General features: G+C 37.0%; 1 protein-coding gene across 1 annotated transcript; it reads right to left on the bottom strand.

Annotated features, from left to right (window-relative positions):
- On the bottom strand, nucleotides 1-24239 carry rab15 (RAB15, member RAS oncogene family). Its single transcript, XM_083562784.1, has 7 exons — nucleotides 22840-24239; nucleotides 20161-20221; nucleotides 20012-20072; nucleotides 18524-18601; nucleotides 6935-7024; nucleotides 6750-6815; nucleotides 1-4020 (listed from the first exon to the last, which is right to left on the bottom strand). The coding sequence occupies exons 1-7, from the start codon at nucleotides 22961-22963 to the stop codon at nucleotides 3862-3864; spliced, it is 639 nt and encodes a 212-aa protein (XP_083418910.1). The 5' UTR covers nucleotides 22964-24239; the 3' UTR covers nucleotides 1-3861.
- Nucleotides 24240-24447: the final 208 nt, after the last annotated feature.

The raw sequence follows: 24447 nt of genomic DNA, 5'->3' as shown, positions 1-24447 counted from the left end.
TGTAATGTGTCTATTTATTCATAAATATTTTGACTCCTTCAACAGAATCCCCATAAGCCTAAATGATCACATAAGCATTTTATGAAGTCTAAACAAGTGTGTGTGTGTGTGTGTGTGTGTGTGTGTGTGTGTGTGTGTGTGTGTGTGTGTGTGTGTGTGTGTGAATCTCACATAAACAATGGTGTTATACTGTAGAACATTTCATCTAATACAATTTACCATAATACCACTTTAACAAACTTGTTAGGATCATTTACAGTCGACTTCTGTGGATTTATAACTAAATTAAAATAGAACAAATTATTTACTTAATTAATTCATTCATTAAGACAGAAAATGACAATGACAATGAGAAATATTAAAGGAAAAACCTTCATACAATTACACAACCAGTACATCTCCTTCAGATCCTAGTCCTAATTAAAAAAAATTACGAATACTAATGAATATTAAAATCAGGTCATGAATATTAACGGTATTGTTTTTTTTAACGGTATTGTTTTTTTTTTTTTGCTTACCCTCAAACAAATTCCATCATTTTACAGACATCCTACAAATATTGGGATTTGCACTAGAGTACTTAAAATGTAGTTTATTTTTTTCAATTTCACACTGGTTTAATGGTTTCCAGCCCTGAAATTAGCTCCGCCACCCAGTCAAATTTGTTTTCCATAAAAAGCAATTTGTAGACTATATGCAAGTAGTTTTAACAAAAGGTTGAAGGTCGATTGTCAATGTCTTTTTTCTAGAAATGACAAATCGCTCTTTTAAGACCACAGGACTGGACATATAAACGACAAAGTCCTTATCCACGTCAAAAATCCCTTTTTATACAAAAAGAAAAAAGGAGGATGTAGAACACAATTTACATTCATCGAGAACTGGAAATAAAAATTATATTTATTCTAGAGGATTTCAATCAAAGTAACACAATAATGTAAACCACATCTCTAGCATCTGTGCTAATTATTTAGATCGTGCATACGTATTATTTGATTTCCACGATCCGCTGTACAAATGATCGAATTTTGGAATGGTGAAAGGGTCAGCAAAAGTTTTATCGCCGACATTAGGATTTTCTCCAACATTACCAAGACTAGCTAGCTGAATTTCTAGCTAAGCGAGAAACTCATTGTGTGCGATATAATGTTTATTTTTTTAGTCGTACGATTATGATTATGTTGTCGAACGATGAACGAATGGACACAAAAACCTGAGGTTGAAACGCTGCTGAGATTCTGTCAGGTTAGCTTGATTTGCCTAGCGGCGAATTTCTACTCGCGGTTTGTCCGACTGATTCTCTGTTTCCGCTCCAGTTCTGAGATTTACTAAAAAATGCCTCGTGATCAGTGTTTGACAGTTGTTGTTGCATGACCCTGCAAAAACCTCATTCCAACAGGAATAACGCGAAAAGGAGGCCGTGAAGTAAACTAGGTGCACAGTGCCATCTAGTGGACAAACCTATAAATGCAGGGACCTCAGAATACCTCAGATCTCTTACACTGAGTTACATTACATTTATATTTCCAGAAATAACAACCTATTCGTTCAGGGTTTCCCTTAAAGCCACATACATTTTTTTTGGATGATTATGAGTCTTTTTTCTTGCAAAATGGAAACACTTTTATAGCTTTTCACATCAAACCTTCAAGAGGAACAAGCCAGAGAACCACTTTTTTCTTTAAACACAAGAAGCCAATCCATGGATTGACAAAATATTAGCGATTACAGAAGTACTGACGATCCATTTACCACTGAAATGTATGGAACACACAAATTTTGGGATGTTCTTAAACGTAACACCTCATAGATCTGATTACTAGTAAACACTAATACGTTTAGTCAGGGGTCCGTTCTTCGTACACTTTTTTTTTATTTGTGATGATCTGGGATTGTTTGGTTCTTCAAAGCTCTTCCTTAATTTGCCTTCATACCAACAGGTCTGTAAAATCTAAATTGATCAGGTGTAGGATTATTTCACGTACACAGAATTAGATATCCTCTCCATTCCTTTGCAGGAGGAGCAAAAATAAAATGAAGAGAGATTTCCAAATTCAACATGCAATACAGGATGGACAGGATCAAATACTTTTGGAAAGATATCGCTTTTCTCCAGAAGTGAACATAGTTTACATTTATACAAATCATTAATGCAGTGAGACACTGAGGGTGAAGGACCTTGCTCAAGGGTAGCTTGGTGGTGTTGGGATTTGAACTCATGACCTTCCAAACCAAAGTACAACATCTAAAGTCTAAACCATCAAACTACCACATTTTCTCTAAAGCAGAAATGCTGAAATGCCTGTGGTGAACTTTGATTTATGAAGTAAACTGACTGACACTCGCCAACATAATATCCTGACTGTCACTAATTCAGCTGCAGCACAGTTTGAAAAATCTTCTTATTAATCAGGAGCAGCTTCATGTTTCATTTTCACTGATGTTATAAGAACGCAGCTGTATTGAAGCAGGCATTAAATTGGATAGTACGATATACTATGGGAGTGTTTCTATGTTTTCGTTGTACTATTCAAGTTTCATTGAAAGAAAACTGAATTCATAAAACAATTACTTAATAAATAAATTACTGATGAACTAATGAATTATTCTGAAATCATTAATGAGGGCAACTTTAGTTTAAATATTTACAGTTGGGTTTAATGTCATATTGACTTTCGGCCCACAGCGCTCACTCCAGTCGGATTTTTGGCCCTTCATAGGAAAAGGTCCGGGCTTCTTCACCATGAAGTAAAAGTTTGACTTGTTGAATTCAGAATAAGTAGTAAAATATTGCCAATTTTGTAGAATTTTCTTGTATTTAATTCTACTTTGGGACAATGCCTCTGTTAAAGCACTAAACAAATCAAACTGAACTGAACTGAATTAAATTGATCTGAACTGAACTGATCTAAACTGAATTAAACTAAACTGAATTGAATTATACTGAATTGAAATAAACTGAAGTGAACTGAAATAAACTGAACTGAACATAATTAAATTAAACTGCACCAAAATAAACTTAACTAAATTTAAATTGAACTGAACTTAATTGATTTGAGATTAACTGAATTAAATTAAACTGAAATAAACTGAACTGAACTTAATTAAAATAAACTGAACTCAATGGTATTTAACTGAACTTAAATGGACTGAATTAAACTGAATTGAATGGAACTGAATTAAACTGAACAGAATTGAATCCTTGTTTTGAGTTCTACAGGGTCCATTAATATAATATGTAAATAAAATTCAGCTAAAAATAATAAATATAACCAAAAAAAAAAATACACCTTCCTTGTTTTTCCAGAATTCGTGGTGTTCCCTGCTATTTTTGTACGATTTTAAAATTCTTCATAACCTTTGAGAACCTTTTGTACCATTAACCAGCCAATCACAGAGCTCCTGATCACAACGGGTTTCTACATTATATATATAAATATACAGTATATACAGTACATACAGCCCTTTCATGGGCAATGCGTGTTTCAAACCGCACTAGTCACAACATAATTACCCCAATGAGATGATCTCAGATGTGTCATTTGATCTCAGATGTAGTCAGCGATGTACGGAGAACGTGCCCCTGAGCTTTCAGAAGGATTAATAAAATTGTCTTCCGAACACCCCTACGACGGGCCGTACCATTATCTCACAGAAGATCTAGGGACGTATACGACACACTCGTTAACTTGCTACTAAAGAGTCACTTATGCTAGACATCCATCCTTCCTGAATGTAATGAGAACTCTTGCATTGCTTCCATCTTCATTCATTTGTGATGAGAGGCACCAAAGCCGAGAAGAAAAAGAAAAAAGAGAGATGAAGAAAAAAATGTGTTGGTGTTGATGTCACTTCCTGTCCTCAGCACCAGCAGGTCTTTTGGGTGTTACTGCTGCCGTCACACATCCCTGCTTCTTCCTCCAGGGCCGCTAAGTCCACCTCGTCATTGATGGACACCCTCAGGAGATCGAGGTCCTTCTTATTAGCCTGCAACACCAGCTCAGCTAAACGTGTGAAGGACTGGAACACACAGGAGAGGAAATTCAAAGGAGAGACATTTTTCTATTCAGAGGTGTTACAGGATGTTATGGTGAAGAAAGGCTGAAGCTGAAGCGCTAGAATGGTGTAAGTCCTCATGTCTTACCGTGGATTATCACCTTATACCACGGTTACTTCTCAGCATTGAGGAGTTCAAGCTGTTATTGATGTTTGCACAGAAAAACTGACTGAATGGATCATCTCCAAATTCATCCTCTGCCCAGAGCTGCTTCTCAGACTCATCGGTTACCATAGACGTTCCACCACACGCAAAACTCCTCTATGGAGCTCAGTAACATTAGGAAATGTCTACAATATCTGTCCCACTCTGGATGGAAGTATATATATATATATATATATATATATATATATATATATATATATATATATATATATATAAGTATATATATATATATATATAGTAATCCCCCGTTAATCGCGTTTTTTCGTTTATCGTGGAATGTTTTGGACGTAACCATCGTGAAAAATGGTGGATTACTGTATATGTATATATATATATACTCGCCACCCCAAAAATTCTATGTATATATTATACAGTGAGGAAAATAAGTATTTGAACACTCTGCTATTTTGCAAGTTCTCCCACTTAGAAATCATGGAGGGGTCTGAAATTGTCATCGTAGGTGCATGTCCACTGTGAGAGACATAATCTAAAAAAAAAATCCAGAAATCACAATGTATGATTTTTAAACTATTTATTTGTATGATACAGCTGCAAATAAGTATTTGAACACCTGTCTATCAGCTAGAATTCTGACCCTCAAAGACCTGTTAGTCTGCCTTTAAAATGTCCACCTCCACTACATTTATTATCCTAAATTAGATGCACCTGTTTGAGGTCGTTAGCTGCATAAAGACACCTGTCCACCCCATACAATCAGTAAGAATCCAACTACTAACATGGCCAAGACCAAAGAGCTGTCCAAAGACACTAGAGACAAAATTGTACACCTCCACAAGGCTGGAAAGGGCTACGGGGAAATTGCCAAGCAGCTTGGTGAAAAAAGATCCACTGTTGGAGCAATCATTAGAAAATGAAGAAGCTAAACATGACTGTCAATCACCCTCGGACTGGGGCTCCATGCAAGATCTCACCTCGTGGGGTCTCAATGATCCTAAGGAAGGTGAGAAATCAGCCCAGAACTACACGGGAGGAGCTGGTCAATGACCTGAAAAGAGCTGGGACCACCGTTTCCAAGGTTACTGTTGGTAATACACTAAGACGTCATGGTTTGAAATCATGCATGGCACGGAAGGTTCCCCTGCTTAAACCAGCACATGTCCAGGCACGTCTTAAGTTTGCCAATGACCATTTGGATGATCCAGAGGTCAGATGAAACCAAAATAGAACTTTTGGGTCATAATTCCACTAAACGTGTTTGGAGGAAGAAGAATGATGAGTACCATCCCAAGAACACCATCCCTACTGTGAAGCATGGGGGTGGTAGCATCATGCTTTGGGGGTGTTTTTCTGCACATGGGACAGGGCGACTGCACTGTATTAAGGAGAGGATGACCGGGGCCATGTATTGCGAGATTTTGGGGAACAAGCTCCTTCCCTCAGTTAGAGCATTGAAGATGGGTCGAGGCTGGGTCTTCCAACATGACAATGACGAAGCACACAGCCAGGATAACCAAGGAGTGGCTCTGTAAGAAGCATATCAAGGTTCTGGCGTGGCCTAGCCAGTCTCCAGACCTAAACCCAATAGAGAATCTTTGGAGGGAGCTCAAACTCTGTGTTTCTCAGCGACAGGCCAGAAACCTGACTGATCTAGAGAAGATCTGTGTGGAGGAGTGGGCCAAAATCCCTCCTGCAGTGTGTGTAAACCTGGTGAAAAACTACAGGAAACGTTTGACCTCTGTAATTGCAAACAAAGGCTCCTGTACCAAATATTAACATTGACTTTCTCAGGTGTTCAAATACTTATTTGCAGCTGTATCATACAAATAAATAGTTAAAAAATCATATATTGTGATTTCTGGATTTTAATTTTTTAGATTATGTCTCTCACAGTGGACATGCACCTACGATGACAATTTCAGACTCCTCCATGATTTCTAAGTGGGAGAACTTGCAAAATAGCAGCGTGTTCAAATACTTATTTTCCTCACTGTATGTATACGGTACTGTACTGTATTAACATTTTACTTAATTTTATAATTAGCAAATATATATTTATTAATAAATTTCTTAATTTCAACATAAAACTCCATAAAAACTATTCCCTATAAGTGTTTTGGTCTATGGTGCTCTCCACGAGAGACTGGGAAAATCAGCCAAACTAATTAGTTATGCGGCAAATGCGATTCCGTGATAAACCGTTTTATGTTGAAATAATGAATTTGAATAATAAAAATATAATTACTGTATTCAAATGTGTTCTGTGTGTGTATAAAGTGTGTGGGAGGATGATTTACGGCTTAAACAATTCTACAGTTTTTTTGCGATAAATTGAGGATTATTGTATATTTATATATATAAATCCTGCCGTTCATTGCGCCCCAACTGTCATGTCTTTATTCCCCACTAGAGGGCTGCACCCCACACTTTGAGAACCACTGTTCTAGCCAATCACAGGTCAGTATTTAGACTGACCCTGGTGTAGTTATTTTGGATCCATGCTATTTGTGTGATTTTATTCTGAACTATTCGAAGCTCCACTGCTTTTCTGTTCTACATGAATACATACCTCTGTGATGTTGTGATTGGTAAAGGCACTTGTTTCGAAAAAGTCCATTCCATAAGCTTTAGCAAGCTACAGTGAGGGAACAAACACATCTAGAGTTAGTACAGTTACCTCACTTTTGTACACACACACACACACACACACACACACACACACACACACACACACACACACACACACACACACACCTTGTTTCCCTGCTCTGTGGCCACTTGTCTTTTGTGTTCCTCATCAGATTTGTTCCCGATCAGCACCTTCTGCACTTTGTCAGGGGCGTACTTGAGAGATGGAGAAACGTGAGAAAGTTAGAGTCAGGATTCTGACGTGTTTCATCACTTCATCATCACCAGAAGATCTCTGAAGCTTGCACTCCTAACTGATCTACTGATGACATGTACGTCTGCAAAGTTTGGGGTGTGGACGAATAACTGTTTCTCCAGTAAAAGGAAAGTGGAATTAAGATAAAGTGGGGCACATAACATTATTTTAGAAACACTCAAATTTTGTTATAATTGTTTTGTGTCTTCACAAGCGGTCCTGTTAGTGTTCACTGTACCTTGGTAACCACTAGAGGGTGCTATTATCGCTGTTTTATATGTAGATTGTACATGTGTTTGTATGTGTGGAGGAATATAAAATATCGATTTTTCTATTATATATTCACGATTCATTTATCCACCTATTTATCTGTCTATTATCTATCCATCTATTAATCTATTCATCCAAACACATATTTTACAGTATTTATCCGTCTATTATCTATTCATCTATAGATCCATTCATCTGCTTTATTTGTTCATTCATGCATTCATCTATTTATCCATTAATAATTTTTTCTATTTATCCGTGATTTATTTTAGCAACCACCTATTTATCCATCTATTCATCTATCTCTCTATCTATCTATTCTCCATTAATCCATTCATCCATCAATCTATTCTATCTGTCTATCCATAAATTAATTGTTTTACATCCATCCATTTATGTCTCTATTTATCTATGCATCTTTTCATGTAACCACTGATTTACATAGACACCTATTTATCTGTCTATTATCTATCCATCTAATTTATCTGTCTATCTATCTATCTATCTATCTATCTATCTATCTATCTATCTATCTATCTATCTATCTATCTATCTATCTATCTATCTATCTATCTATCTATCTATCTATCTATCTATCTGTTCTTTATCATTTATTCATCTGTTCTTCCAACCACCGGTTTATCAATTCATTCATTCACTTATTTAATCGTCTATTTCTCAGTCTACCTATTAAATATCTATTGATCTGGTTCTTCATCTATTCATCTATACATCAATCATCTGCTCATCCAACCACCCATTTATTCACCTGTTCTTTCATCCACCTATTCAACTGTCTACCTATTTATCTATTCATACATGTAGCATTTCACCCAGTTATTTACTCATCTGTTCATCTATCCTCCTATTTCTCCATCTATACATCTATCCTCCTATTTCTCTATCTATACATCTATCCTCCTGTTTCTCCATCTATACATCTATCCTCCTATTTCTCTATCTATACATCTATCCTCCTGTTTCTCCATCTATACATCTATCCTCCTATTCCTCCATCTATACATCTATCCTCGTATTCCTCCATCTATACATCTATCCTCCTGTTTCTCCATCTATACATCTATCCTTCTATTTCTCCATCTATACATCTATCCTCCTGTTTCTCCATCTATACATCTATCCTCCTGTTTCTCCATCTATACATCTATCCTTCTATTTCTCTATCTATACATCTATCCTCCTATTCCTCCATCTATACATCTATCCTCCTGTTTCTCCATCTATACATCTATCCTCCTATTCCTCCATCTATACATCTATCCTCCTGTTTCTCCATCTATACATCTATCATCCTATTCCTCCATCTATACATCTATCCTCCTGTTTCTCCATCTATACATCTATCTTCCTATTCCTCCATCTATACATGTATCCTCCTATTCCTCCATTTATACATCTATCCTCCTGTTTCTCAATCTATACATCTATCCTCCTGTTCCTCCATCTATACATCTATCATCCTATTCCTCCATCTATACATCTATCCTCCTATTTCTCCATCTATACATCTATCCTCCTATTCCTCCATCTATACATCTATCCTCCTATTTCTCTATCTATACATCTATCCTCCTATTTCTCCATCTATACATCTATCCTCCTGTTTCTCCATCTATACATCTATCTTCCTATTCCTCTATCTATACATCTATCCTCCTATTTCTCCATCTATACATCTATCCTCCTATTCCTCCATCTATACATCTATCCTCCTGTTTCTCCATCTATACATCTATCCTCCTGTTTCTCCATCTATACATCTATCATCCTATTCCTCCATCTATACATCTATCCTCCTGTTTCTCCATCTATACATCTATCTTCCTATTCCTCTATCTATACATCTATCCTCCTGTTTCTCCATCTATACATCTATCCTCCTATTCCTCCATCTATACATCTATCCTCCTATTTCTCCATCTATACATCTATCCTCCTATTTCTCCATCTATACATCTATCCTCCTATTCCTCCATCTATACATCTATCCTCCTATTCCTCCATCTATACATCTATCCTCCTATTCCTCCATCTATACATCTATCCTCCTATTCCTCCATCTATACATCTATCCTTTTATTCCTCCATCTATACATCTATCCTCCTATTCCTCCATCTATACATCTATCCTCCTATTCCTCCATCTATACATCTATCCTCCTGTTTCTCAATCTATACATCTATCCTCCTGTTCCTCCATCTATACATCTATCATCCTATTCCTCCATCTATACATCTATCCTCCTATTTCTCCATCTATACATCTATCCTCCTATTCCTCCATCTATACATCTATCCTCCTATTTCTCTATCTATACATCTATCCTCCTATTTCTCCATCTATACATCTATCCTCCTGTTTCTCCATCTATACATCTATCTTCCTATTCCTCTATCTATACATCTATCCTCCTATTTCTCCATCTATACATCTATCCTCCTATTCCTCCATCTATACATCTATCCTCCTGTTTCTCCATCTATACATCTATCCTCCTGTTTCTCCATCTATACATCTATCATCCTATTCCTCCATCTATACATCTATCCTCCTGTTTCTCCATCTATACATCTATCTTCCTATTCCTCTATCTATACATCTATCCTCCTGTTTCTCCATCTATACATCTATCCTCCTATTCCTCCATCTATACATCTATCCTCCTATTTCTCCATCTATACATCTATCCTCCTATTTCTCCATCTATACATCTATCCTCCTATTCCTCCATCTATACATCTATCCTCCTATTCCTCCATCTATACATCTATCCTCCTATTCCTCCATCTATACATCTATCCTTTTATTCCTCCATCTATACATCTATCCTCCTATTCCTCCATCTATACATCTATCCTCCTATTCCTCCATCTATACATCTATCCTCCTGTTTCTCCATCTATACATCTATCCTCCTGTTTCTCCATCTATACATCTATCATCCTATTCCTCCATCTATACATCTATCCTCCTGTTTCTCCATCTATACATCTATCTTCCTATTCCTCTATCTATACATCTATCCTCCTATTTCTCTATCTATACATCTATCCTCCTATTTCTCCATCTATACATCTATACATCTATCGTCCTATTTCTCCATCTATACATCTATCCTCCTATTCCTCCATCTATACATCTATCCTCCTATTCCTCCATCTATACATCTATCCTCCTATTCCTCCATCTATACATCTATCCTTCTATTCCTCCATCTATACATCTATCCTCCTATTCCTCCATCTATACATCTATCCTCCTGTTTCTCCATCTATACATCTATCATCCTATTCCTCCATCTATACATCTATCCTCCTGTTTCTCCATCTATACATCTATCTTCCTATTCCTCCATCTATACATGTATCCTCCTATTCCTCCATCTATACATCTATCCTCCTGTTTCTCAATCTATACATCTATCCTCCTGTTCCTCCATCTATACATCTATCATCCTATTCCTCCATCTATACATCTATCCTCCTATTTCTCCATCTATACATCTATCCTCCTATTCCTCCATCTATACATCTATCCTCCTGTTTCTCCATCTATACCTCTATCCTCCTGTTTCTCCATCTATACATCTATCATCCTATTCCTCCATCTATACATCTATCCTCCTATTCCTCCATCTATACATCTATCCTCCTATTCCTCCATCTATACATCTATCCTCCTATTTCTCCATCTATACATCTATCCTCCTATTCCTCCATCTATACATCTATCCTCCTGTTTCTCCATCTATACATCTATCCTCCTATTCCTCCATCTATACATCTATCCTCCTACTCCTCCATCTATACATCTATCATCCTATTTCTCCATCTATACATCTATCCTCCTATTCCTCCATCTATACATCTATCCTCCTATTCCTCCATCTATACATCTATCCTCCTTTTCCTCTATCTATACATCTATCCTCCTGTTTCTCCATCTATACATCTATCCTCCTGTTTCTCCATCTATACATCTATCCTCCTATTTCTCCATCTATACATCTATCCTCCTATTCCTCCATCTATACATCTATCCTCCTATTCCTCCATCTAAACATCTATCCTCCTATTCCTCCATCTATACATCTATCCTCCTATTCCTCCATCTATACATCTATCCTCCTGTTTCTCCATCTATACATCTATCCTCCTATTTCTTCATCTATACATCTATCCTCCTATTTCTCCATCTATACATCTATCCTCCTATTCCTCCATCTATACATCTATTCTCCTATTTCTCCATCTATACATCTATCCTCCTATTCCTCCATCTATACATCTATCCTCCTGTTTCTCTATCTATACATCTATCCTCCTATTCCTCCATCTATACATCTATACTCCTATTCCTCCATCTATACATCTATCCTGCTATTTCTCCATCTATACATCTATCATCCTATTCCTCCATCTATACATCTATCCTCCTGTTTCTCCATCTATACCTCTATCCTCCTATTCCTCCATCTATACATCTATCCTCCTGTTTCTCCATCTATACATCTATCCTTTTATTCCTCCAACTATACATCTATCCTCCTATTTCTCCATCTATACATCTATCCTCCTATTCCTCCATCTATACATCTATCCTCCTGTTTCTCCATCTATACATCTATCTCCCTGTTTCTCCATCTATACATCTATCCTCCTATTCCTCCATCTATACATCTATCCTCCTGTTTCTCCATCTATACATCTATCCTCCTGTTTCTCCATCTATACATCTATCATCCTATTCTTCCATCTATACATCTATCCTCCTATTCCTCCATCTATACATCTATCCTCCTGTTTCTCCATCTATACATCTATCTCCCTGTTTCTCCATCTATACATCTATCCTCCTATTCCTCCATCTATACATCTATCCTCCTATTCCTCCATCTATACATCTATCCTCCTGTTTCTCCATCTATACATCTATCCTCCTGTTTCTCCATCTATACATCTATCATCCTATTCCTCCATCTATACATCTATCCTCCTATTCCTCCATCTATACATCTATCCTCCTGTTTCTCCATCTATACATCTATCCTCCTGTTTCTCCATCTATACATCTATCCTCCTGTTTCTCCATCTATACATCTATCATCCTATTCCTCCATCTATACATCTATCCCCCTGTTTCTCCATCTATACATCTATCCTCCTATTCCTCCATCTATACATCTATCCTCCTGTTTCTCCATCTATACATCTATCATCCTATTCCTCCATCTATACATCTATCCTCCTGTTTCTCCATCTATACATCTATCCTTCTATTTCTCCATCTATACATCTATCCTCCTATTTCTCCATCTATACATCTATCCTCCTATTCCTCCATCTATACATCTATCCTCCTGTTTCTCCATCTATACATCTATCCTCCTATTCCTCCATCTATACATCTATCCTCCTGTTTCTCCATCTATACATCTATCCTCCTATTCCTCCATCTATACATCTATCCTCCTATTCCTCCATCTATACATCTATCATCCTATTCCTCCATCTATACATCTATCCTCCTATTCCTCCATCTATACATCTATCCTCCTATTTCTCCATCTATACATCTATCCTCCTATTCCTCCATCTATACATCTATCCTCCTGTTTCTCAATCTATACATCTATCCTCCTGTTTCTCCATCTATACATCTATCATCCTATTCCTCCATCTATACATCTATCCTCCTATTCCTCCATCTATACATCTATCCTCCTATTCCTCCATCTATACATCTATCCTCCTATTTCTCCATCTATACATCTATCCTCCTATTCCTCCATCTATACATCTATCCTCCTGTTTCTCCATCTATACATCTATCCTCCTATTCCTCCATCTATACATCTATCCTCCTATTCCTCCATCTATACATCTATCCTCCTATTCCTCCATCTATACATCTATCCTCCTATTCCTCCATCTATACATTTATCCTCCTATTCCTCTATCTATACATCTATCCTCCTGTTTCTCCATCTATACATCTATCCTCCTGTTTCTCCATCTATACATCTATCCTCCTATTTCTCCATCTATACATCTATCCTCCTATTTCTCCATCTATACATCTATCCTCCTATTCCTCCATCTATACATCTATCCTCCTATTCCTCCATCTATACATCTATCCTCCTATTCCTCCATCTATACATCTATCCTCCTATTCCTCCATCTATACATCTATCCTCCTGTTTCTCCATCTATACATCTATCCTCCTATTTCTTCATCTATACATCTATCCTCTTATTTCTCCATCTATACATCTATCCTCCTATTCCTCCATCTATACATCTATTCTCCTATTTCTCCATCTATACATCTATCCTCCTATTCCTCCATCTATACATCTATCCTCCTGTTTCTCTATCTATACATCTATCCTCCTATTCCTCCATCTATACATCTATCCTCCTATTCCTCCATCTATACATCTATACTCCTATTCCTCCATCTATACATCTATCCTGCTATTTCTCCATCTATACATCTATCATCCTATTCCTCCATCTATACATCTATCCTCCTGTTTCTCCATCTATACCTCTATCCTCCTATTCCTCCATCTATACATCTATCCTCCTGTTTCTCCATCTATACATCTATCCTTTTATTCCTCCATCTATACATCTATCCTCCTATTTCTCCATCTATACATCTATCCTCCTATTCCTCCATCTATACATCTATCCTCCTGTTTCTACATCTATACATCTATCTCCCTGTTTCTCCATCTATACATCTATCCTCCTATTCCTCCATCTATACATCTATCTCCCTGTTTCTCCATCTATACATCTATCCTCCTGTTTCTCCATCTATACATCTATCATCCTATTCCTCCATCTATACATCTATCCTCCTATTCCTCCATCTATACATCTATCCTCCTGTTTCTCCATCTATACATCTATCATCCTATTCCTCCATCTATACATCTATCCTCCTGTTTCTCCATCTATACATCTATCTTCCTATTTCTCCATCTATACATGTATCCTCCTATTCCTCCATCTATACATCTATCCTCCTGTTTCTCAATCTATACATCTATCCTCCTGTTCCTCCATCTATACATCTATCATCCTATTCCTCCATCTATACATCTATCCTCCTATTTCTCCATCTATACATCTATCCTCCTATTCCTCCATCTATACATCTATCCTCCTGTTTCTCAATCTATACATCTATCCTCCTGTTTCTCCATCTATACATCTATCATCCTATTCCTCCATCTATACATCTATCCTCCTATTCCTCCATCTATACATCTATCCTCCTATTCCTCCATCTATACATCTATCCTACTATTTCTTCATCTATAAATCAATCCTCCTATTCCTCCATCTATACATCTATCCTCCTGTTTCTCCATCTATACATCTATCCTCCTATTCCTCCATCTATACATCTATCCTCCTATTCCTCCATCTATACATCTATCCTCCTATTCCTCCATCTATACATCTATCCTCCTATTCCTCTATCTATACATCTATCCTCCTGTTTCTCCATCTATACATCTATCCTCCTGTTTCTCCATCTATACATCTATCCTCCTATTTCTCCATCTATACATCTATCCTCCTATTTCTCCATCTATACATCTATCCTCCTATTCCTCCATATATACATCTATCCTCCTATTCCTCCATCTATACATCTATCCTCCTATTCCTCCATCTATACATCTATCCTCCTGTTTCTCCATCTATACATCTATCCTCCTATTTCTTCATCTATACATCTATCCTCCTATTTCTCCATCTATACATCTATCCTCCTATTCCTCCATCTATACATCTATTCTCCTATTTCTCCATCTATACATCTATCCTCCTATTCCTCCATCTATACATCTATCCTCCTGTTTCTCTATCTATACATCTATCCTCCTATTCCTCCATCTATACATCTATACTCCTATTCCTCCATCTATACATCTATCCTGCTATTTCTCCATCTATACATCTATCATCCTATTCCTCCATCTATACATCTATCCTCCTGTTTCTCCATCTATACCTCTATCCTCCTATTCCTCCATCTATACATCTATCCTCCTGTTTCTCCATCTATACATCTATACTTTTATTCCTCCATCTATACATCTATCCTCCTGTTTCTCCATCTATACATCTATCATCCTATTCCTCCATCTATACATCTATCCTCCTGTTTCTCCATCTATACATCTATCCTCCTATTCCTCCATCTATACATCTATCCTCCTATTTCTCCATCTATACATCTATCCTTCTATTTCTCCATCTATACATCTATCCTCCTATTTCTCCATCTATACATCTATCCTCCTATTCCTCCATCTATACATCTATCCTCCTATTCCTCTATCTATACATCTATCCTCCTGTTTCTCCATCTATACATCTATCCTCCTGTTTCTCCATCTATACATCTATCCTCCTATTTCTCCATCTATACATCTATCCTCCTATTTCTCCATCTATACATCTATCCTCCTATTCCTCCATCTATACATCTATCCTCCTATTCCTCCATCTATACATCTATCCTCCTATTCCTCCATCTATACATCTATCCTCCTATTCCTCCATCTATACATCTATCCTCCTGTTTCTCCATCTATACATCTATCCTCCTATTTCTTCATCTATACATCTATCCTCCTATTTCTCCATCTATACATCTATCCTCCTATTCCTCCATCTATACATCTATTCTCCTATTTCTCCATCTATACATCTATCCTCCTATTCCTCCATCTATACATCTATCCTCCTGTTTCTCTATCTATACATCTATCCTCCTATTCCTCCATCTATACATCTATCCTCCTGTTTCTCCATCTATACATCTATCCTCCTATTCCTCCATCTATACATCTATCCTCCTGTTTCTCCATCTATACATCTATCCTTCTATTTCTCAATCTATACATCTATCCTCCTATTTCTCCATCTATACATCTATCCTCCTATTCCTCCATCTATACATCTATCCTCCTGTTTCTCCATCTATACATCTATCCTCCTATTCCTCCATCTATACATCTATCCTCCTATTCCTCCATCTATACATCTATCCTCCTATTCCTCCATCTATACATCTATCCTCCTATTCCTCTATCTATACATCTATCCTCCTGTTTCTCCATCTATACATCTATCCTCCTGTTTCTCCACCTATACATCTATCCTCCTATTTCTCCATCTATACATCTATCCTCCTATTTCTCCATCTATACATCTATCCTCCTATTCCTCCATCTATACATCTATCCTCCTATTCCTCCATCTATACATCTATCCTCCTATTCCTCCATCTATACATCTATCCTCCTATTCCTCCATCTATACATCTATCCTCCTGTTTCTCCATCTATACATCTATCCTCCTGTTTCTCCATCTATACATCTATCCTTTTATTCCTCCATCTATACATCTATCCTCCTGTTTCTCCATCTATACATCTATCATCCTATTCCTCCATCTATACATCTATCCTCCTGTTTCTCCATCTATACATTTATCCTCCTATTCCTCCATCTATACATCTATCCTCCTATTCCTCCATCTATACATCTATCCTCCTATTCCTCCATCTATACATCTATCCTCCTATTCCTCCATCTATACATCTATCCTCCTGTTTCTCCATCTATACATCTATCCTCCTATTTCTTCATCTATGCATCTATCCTCCTATTTCTCCATCTATACATCTATCCTCCTATTCCTCCATCTATACATCTATTCTCCTATTTCTCCATCTATACATCTATCCTCCTATTCCTCCATCTATACATCTATCCTCCTGTTTCTCTATCTATACATCTATCCTCCTATTCCTCCATCTATACATCTATACTCCTATTCCTCCATCTATACATCTATCCTGCTATTTCTCCATCTATACATCTATCATCCTATTCCTCCATCTATACATCTATCCTCCTATTCCTCCATCTATACATCTATCCTCCTATTCCTCCATCTATACATCTATCCTCCTGTTTCTCCATCTATACCTCTATCCTCCTATTCCTCCCTCTATACATCTATCCTCCTGTTTCTCCATCTATACATCTATCCTTTTATTCCTCCATCTATACATCTATCCTCCTGTTTCTCCATCTATACATCTATCATCCTATTCCTCCATCTATACATCTATCCTCCTGTTTCTCCATCTATACATCTATCCTCCTATTCCTCCATCTATACATCTATCCTCCTGTTTCTCCATCTATACATCTATCCTTCTATTTCTCCATCTATACATCTATCCTCCTATTTCTCCATCTATACATCTATCCTCCTATTCCTCCATCTATACATCTATCCTCCTGTTTCTCCATCTATACATCTATCCTCCTATTCCTCCATCTATACATCTATCCTCCTATTCCTCCATCTATACATCTATCCTCCTGTTTCTCCATCTATACATCTATCCTCCTATTCCTCCATCTATACATCTATCCTCCTGTTTCTCCATCTATACATCTATCCTCCTATTCCTCCATCTATACATCTATCCTCCTGTTTCTCCATCTATACATCTATCCTTCTATTTCTCCATCTATACATCTATCCTCCTATTTCTCCATCTATACATCTATCCTCCTATTCCTCCATCTATACATCTATCCTCCTGTTTCTCCATCTATACATCTATCCTCCTATTCCTCCATCTATACATCTATCCTCCTATTCCTCCATCTATACATCTATCCTCCTGTTTCTCCATCTATACATCTATCCTCCTATTCCTCCATCTATACATCTATCCTCCTGTTTCTCCATCTATACATCTATCCTCCTATTCCTCCATCTATACATCTATCCTCCTGTTTCTCCATCTATACATCTATCCTCCTATTCCTCCATCTATACATCTATCCTCCTGTTTCTCCATCTATACATCTATCCTTCTATTTCTCCATCTATACATCTATCCTCCTATTTCTCCATCTATACATCTATCCTCCTATTCCTCCATCTATACATCTATCCTCCTGTTTCTCCATCTGTTCATTCTTCCATGTTTTAATCCATTCTGTTTAATGCACTTTAGGTGAAAACCGGACTCCTTCTCTTCCTCTTATTATGATGATGATGATAATGATGATGATGATGATGATGATGATGATGATGATGTGAATTGCACCTCGTCTACGTCACTCGCCCACTTCATGATGTGCTGGAAGGAGCGCTCGCTCGTGATGTCATACACCAGAAAGATTCCCTGATGAAGAAAACACAGATTTAATTCACTGCTGCTCAGGTTATTTATTACCACAATTTATTCTCCTTAATATAATCACAGACCGGAACGAGAAACTTGTGTATTAAACATGAAGAAATTTACTTCTCGTCTTCTGACTGCACCAAAGTCCTGATTCAGCATTATTCTTATTCTTATTCTTATTCTTATTCTTCTTCTTCTTCTTCATTCTTATTATTATTATTATTATTATTATTATTATTATTATTATCACCACACTGTGCAATCAATCAGGATATGACTGAATTCTGTCTCATTTACAACATTCTGTTGATTTAAAAACACCGCCTCCCAGTCAGATCTCGTCCCAGTCAGATCTCGTCCCAGTCAGATCTCGTCCCAGTCAGATCTCGTCCCAGTCAGATCTCATCCCAGTCAGATCTCATCCCAGTCAGATCTCGTGCCAGTCAGATCTCATCCCAGTCAGATCTCATCCCAGTCAGATCTCGTGCCAGTCAGATCTCATCCCGCCGGCATTACACAGAAAACTGGTGGGGGTTTTCTTTATTTTATTTTATTTTTTTCCCACACAATGACATTTGATTGGTTGGAAATATTTCACAAATCCTATATAGTCCTTCATTAGATATAATATACACATAAAAGCATAATAAAGCACCTTCCTCTCACATAGAAATATAATCCTGTCATGCAAAAATAATAATAATAATAATAATAATAATAATAATAATAATAATAATAAAAAGAAAGAATGAAAGAAAGAAAGAAAGAAAGAAAGAAAGAAAGAAAGAAAGAAAGAAAGAAAGAAAGAAAGAAAGAAAGAAAGAAAGAAAGAAAGAAAGAAAGATGTGATGTATTGATCTAAAAGTGTGTATCAGATAAAAGTTGGTGTTTGTATCGGTATGTGTGGTTTTGAACATTTATGCTATTTATTTCTGTATAATTATCAGTAAATGTTCTTTACTTTTATTATTTATAAAGTGATCAATATTTGAGATTAATATTTAATATGTAGATGGATTTCTGGTCTCTAAACTGTTTCTCGATCGCGTTCTCTCAGCACCGCTGCTACTACGTGAACATGACACATCACATCACTACGGAGACGGAGGCGTGTCCTGAGAGTCACATAGAATACAGATTAACATGGCAGAGGTAGAGCTGTAACTTCCTGCACACACAACAGGAAAAGAACGTCTGGGTTTATTTGTTGTACTTCAGAGGCGTGTGTGTGATGTTTCTTATGGGAATGGTATCGTTTCGTATCGGTAGCTGCTTCAGATGTTTCTTTAATGTATCGAAATATGGTTTTTCCACACATGCAGGGTTGCCAGTTAGATGAAAAGCCTGTGTGTTACGACCCCAGTGATGATGTGATGTGATGTGATGTGATGTGATGGATGAACTCACCTGCGCTCGTCTGTAGTACTGTTTAGTGATGGTCTGATATCGCTCCTGTCCCGCCGTGTCCCTACAACAGAGGAACGTACTGAAGAGTCAGGACCAGCTCCAACTCCAACACAAACTCCAACAGTGTCCAACACCTCTCGCTTACTCACCAGATCTGTATTCTCACTTTGATTCCATCAATCTCCAAAGTCTTCATTTTGAAATCCACTCCTGATGAGCAAAAGGAGGAAAAGCGCATTGTTATAGACGATAAAAACATCTTATATTATTAATCTACAGCCTGGAAAAAATTTACATTTGTACAAGTGCAATACTTTTCAGCGTTCACATTCATCCCAAAGGTGTTTATTAAGTTGAATAGCAAAAGATTTTCTACTCCAAACCATGGAAAGCTGATCTTCATGAATCTGGCTTTGTGCACAGGAACATTGTCATGCTGGAACAGCGCATCCCTACTGGCTAGAAAGTGCATTGCAGTTAAGTGGATTTACTCTCGACACCTGGACACATGGTAACCTGAGAACCTGAGAAAAGAAAAAAAAAGAAAAGAAAAGAAAGAAAGAAAGAAAGAAAGAAAGAAAGAAAGAAAGAAAGAAAGAAAGAAAGAAAGAAAGAAAGATTCCCTCTGTATTCCCTCTGCCCTCAGTGTCATTATAGTGCATTTAATTATACTTTAAAAAGACTTCCTCCCCTCACCAGCAGGGGGCAGCGTCCAAAAAGTTCCAATCAGCTCCTTACTTCCTGGTATTTCACTACATACACAGTGTTTGTACCTGACCATAAGATTAGTGTATATTTTTTTAACATCCCCTTCTTCTTCAGTCTCCATTTGCTCTTATAATGAGCTCCACTCTTCTGGGAAGATGTTGATTTTGTGGAGATTCATTCAACCACCAGGGTCTCAGTAAAGTCAGATACTGATGTAGATGATGTGAGGAGGACTTGGGTGCAGTCAGCATTCACATTCATCCCAAAGAGCTCTAAAGCAGGAGATCTTTCACTCCAAACCATGGAAAGCTGATCTTCATGGAGCTGGGTTTTTTGTGCATAGGGGTCTTGTCATGCTGGAACAGGTTTGTGTTTCCAGTTTGGGTAAGAACCACATTCAGCTGTGAAGGTCAGGTGTCCCAGTAATTAAAACGCCTTTCACTGACTCACACTTTCTTTGCAAGTCCTTAACACATCAGAACACAGATTGCAGATGTGTGTATAAACAATGTCCCAAATGTCCACCAAACCATTCCATACTTCTGATCTAACGTTTACATTCATGTCCACATGTCAGATACAGCGTACGTCTGATCTAGAACTCCAGACTAATATATCTATATAGTCCTTCATTAGATATAATATACACATAAAAGCATAATAAAGCACCTTTCTCTCACATAGAAATATAATCCTGTCATGCAAAAATAATAATAATAATAATAATAATAATAATAATAATAATAATAATAATAATAATAATAATAATAAAAAAATTAAATAATAATCATAATAATAATATAATAATAATAATAATAATAATAATAATAATAATAAAACTAAAATAATAATAATAATAATAATAATAAAAATTAAATAATAATCATAATAATACTTTTCTTTTCGGCTTCTCCCGTTAGGGGGCGCCACAGCGGATCCTCCGCACGTTTGATTTGGCACATGTTTTACGCTGGATGCCCTTCCTAACGCAACCCTCCCCAATTTATCCGGGCTTGGGACCGGCACTAAGAGTGGCTGGGGATGGTTCCCTGACCGGGAATCGAACCCGGGTCGTAATCATAATAATAATATAATAATAATAATAATAACAATAAATAATAATAATAATAATAATAATAATAATAATAATAATAATGAGGATGACAACAATAATGTAAAATAATAATGACAATAATAATCATCATCATGTAATAAATACATAAATAAATAATTTAAAATAGTAATCATTATAATATGTAAAAAAATAATAATAATGCAAAAATAATAGTAATTACCACTGATAATAATTACAATAATGTCATTAATGTTAATAATTATTATAAAAATTATTTTAAAAAATTGATAATACTAATAATCTTTTTGCATGTGTGTATTTATATATATTTATACAATTTCCATATCTCTTGACATTGTCCAACAGCAACAGAAAATAACAATCAAAACAAAAACAAATCTACAACTATTAACTCTTTATTTCTATTTTATAATTTGCCTATACATTTTGATTAATTAATTTTATTTTTTTAATAAATGTCTGAATATTGTCCACGCTTGACAACAACAAAATAATACGAATATCACAATTAATAATAATAATAGTCACTGATACTTCGCACTTATTATTTTACGCATATTAAAATTTATGCTTATTAAAACATGCATATTATTTCATAGTATTCTTTTTATCAAATATTATTTTATTATTATTTACTATAATTTATTATTCATTTTTTATTTACATATTTATTATTATAATATTATATATTACATTATAATTGATCATAGTGTTATTTTTAAAAATTGTTGTTCATTTTTGGATACATAGATATCCCTGATGCCTGATAAACACGGTTCGTGCCTGACAACAACAATTAACAAACAAACAAACAAACAAACAATAAACAAATAATAATAATAATAATAATAATAATAATAATAATAATTATAATAATAATAATAATAGATATTATTTTATTCTTAGAAATAAAAACCCCACATTAATATACATACAGATCCCCACCATCTCCTCCAGCACAGTGTGTGTGTGTGTGTGTGTGTGTGTGTGTGTGTGTGTGTGTGTGTGTGTGTGTGAGACTCACCGATGGTGGAGATGTGTGAGGGATGAAACGCGTTGTCGGTGAATCTACATAACAGGCAGGTCTTCCCGACTCCAGAGTCTCCGAGCAGCAGCAGCCTGAACAGCACATCATACTGTTTGGCCATGATGTCGGAGAAGAGGAAGAGGAGGGAGATGATGAAGAAGGAGGAGAAGATGAAATGAGGTTAGCTCAGAGACGGATATCCAGCACAGACACACGCCCCGCATCCTGCGCTTCCCGTCCGCCTGCGTCCATCCACAGCGCGGTTCCGCTCGGACCTGGAGAGGAAGAGGAGGAGGAGGAGGAGGAGGAGGAGAAGGACAATGAGGAGAACAAGAAGGAGGAGGAAGTGCGGTGCGAGAGCAGAGATGGAAGGAGAGGATGGGTGCGGTGAGAGATGCGTTCACTTCTAGAAAGGGGCGGGGCCTAACACACACACACACACACACACACACACACACACACACACACACACACACACACACACACACCCTCCCTTACTGTAGTATGTCAGAGATACCATGGTTACCACGTTCCCAATGATTCTCATACATTAGAGTGAGCCTCAAGAGGTCTTCACCTGGAACGGCTTTCCAACAATCTTAAGGAGTTCCCAGAGGTGCTGAGTGCTTGTTGGCTGCTTTTCCTTTTCAATCTCCATTCCAACTCATCCCAAACCATCTCAACTGGTCAGGTGATTGTAGAGGCCGAGGTGATCTGATGCAGCATGTCATTACTGTCCTTCTTGACCACATAATTCTTACAGAACCTAGAGGTGTGTTTTGGGTCATTGTCCTGTTGGAAAACAAATGATGCTCCCACTAAGTACAAACCAGACGAGATGGGATGGGATGTCGCTGTAAAATGCTGTGGTAGCCATGCTGGTTAAATTTGGCCTCGGTTTTAACTAAATTACCAACAACTCACGAGCAAAGCACCATCACACCATCATACCTCCTCCTCCATGCTTCACAGTAGGAACCACACTTTCAGGAACCATTCATTCACCATCTTTACGTCTAAAAAGACACAGAGATTAGAACCAAATCATCAGACCAAAGGACAGTTTTCCACTGATCTAATGTGTCTTGTGTTTTTTGGCCCAAGCAGGTCTCTTCGTCTTGTTGTTCTTTCGAAGTGATGATTTCTTTGCCGCGATTCGACCATAAAGGCCTGACTCACACGGTGTCCTCTCAACAGTAGATGTTAAAATATTTCTTGTAAATCTGAAGTTTCTGAGACTGGTCATTCTAATGCAGCAGAGGTAGCTCTTGAATCTGTCCTTTCTGTCAGAGCCTGTTTTGATGGTTTTGGAGACTGCACTTGGAGATACATTGAATGTTCTTGAGATTTTTCGGATTGACTGACCTTCTTTTATACTGTATGTTAACCAGGTCTTCATATTGCACTTGAATGTGTTCATGAGGAGAAGTGCCTGAAGGAAGAAGCAGTTCTTGTGTCTTGTAGTTCTGGAGCTCGATGATCAGTAGCACCAGTCAGACGGCAGAGAGGTGTTCAGCGAGGTGAGATGTGAGATCCTTGGTAATATTGGATGCTCATTTCCACACTCTGGTGGTGTGCAGTTTGTAAAGAAAGGACATAGGAGCA

The sequence above is a fragment of the Silurus aristotelis genome (assembly GCF_946808225.1).
Source record: "Silurus aristotelis genome assembly, chromosome: 15".
NCBI lineage: Eukaryota > Metazoa > Chordata > Actinopteri > Siluriformes > Siluridae > Silurus > Silurus aristotelis.
The sequence above is the reverse complement of the archived record's forward strand: the minus strand, read 5'-3'. Positions and strand labels throughout refer to the sequence as shown.

Excerpts from the sequence above, each read along its gene's own strand:
- rab15 (XM_083562784.1), bottom strand. The coding sequence starts at position 22,963 with ATGGCCAAACAGTATGATGTGCTGTTCAGGCTGCTGCTGCTCGGAGAC. Across the intron at positions 18,602-20,011 it reads AGTACTACAGACGAGCGCAG|GGAATCTTTCTGGTGTATGA; the intron begins GTGAGTTCATCC and ends TTTCTTCATCAG. Across the intron at positions 4,021-6,749 it reads CCAATCACAACATCACAGAG|TCCTTCACACGTTTAGCTGA; the intron begins GTATGTATTCAT and ends TGTGTGTTCCAG.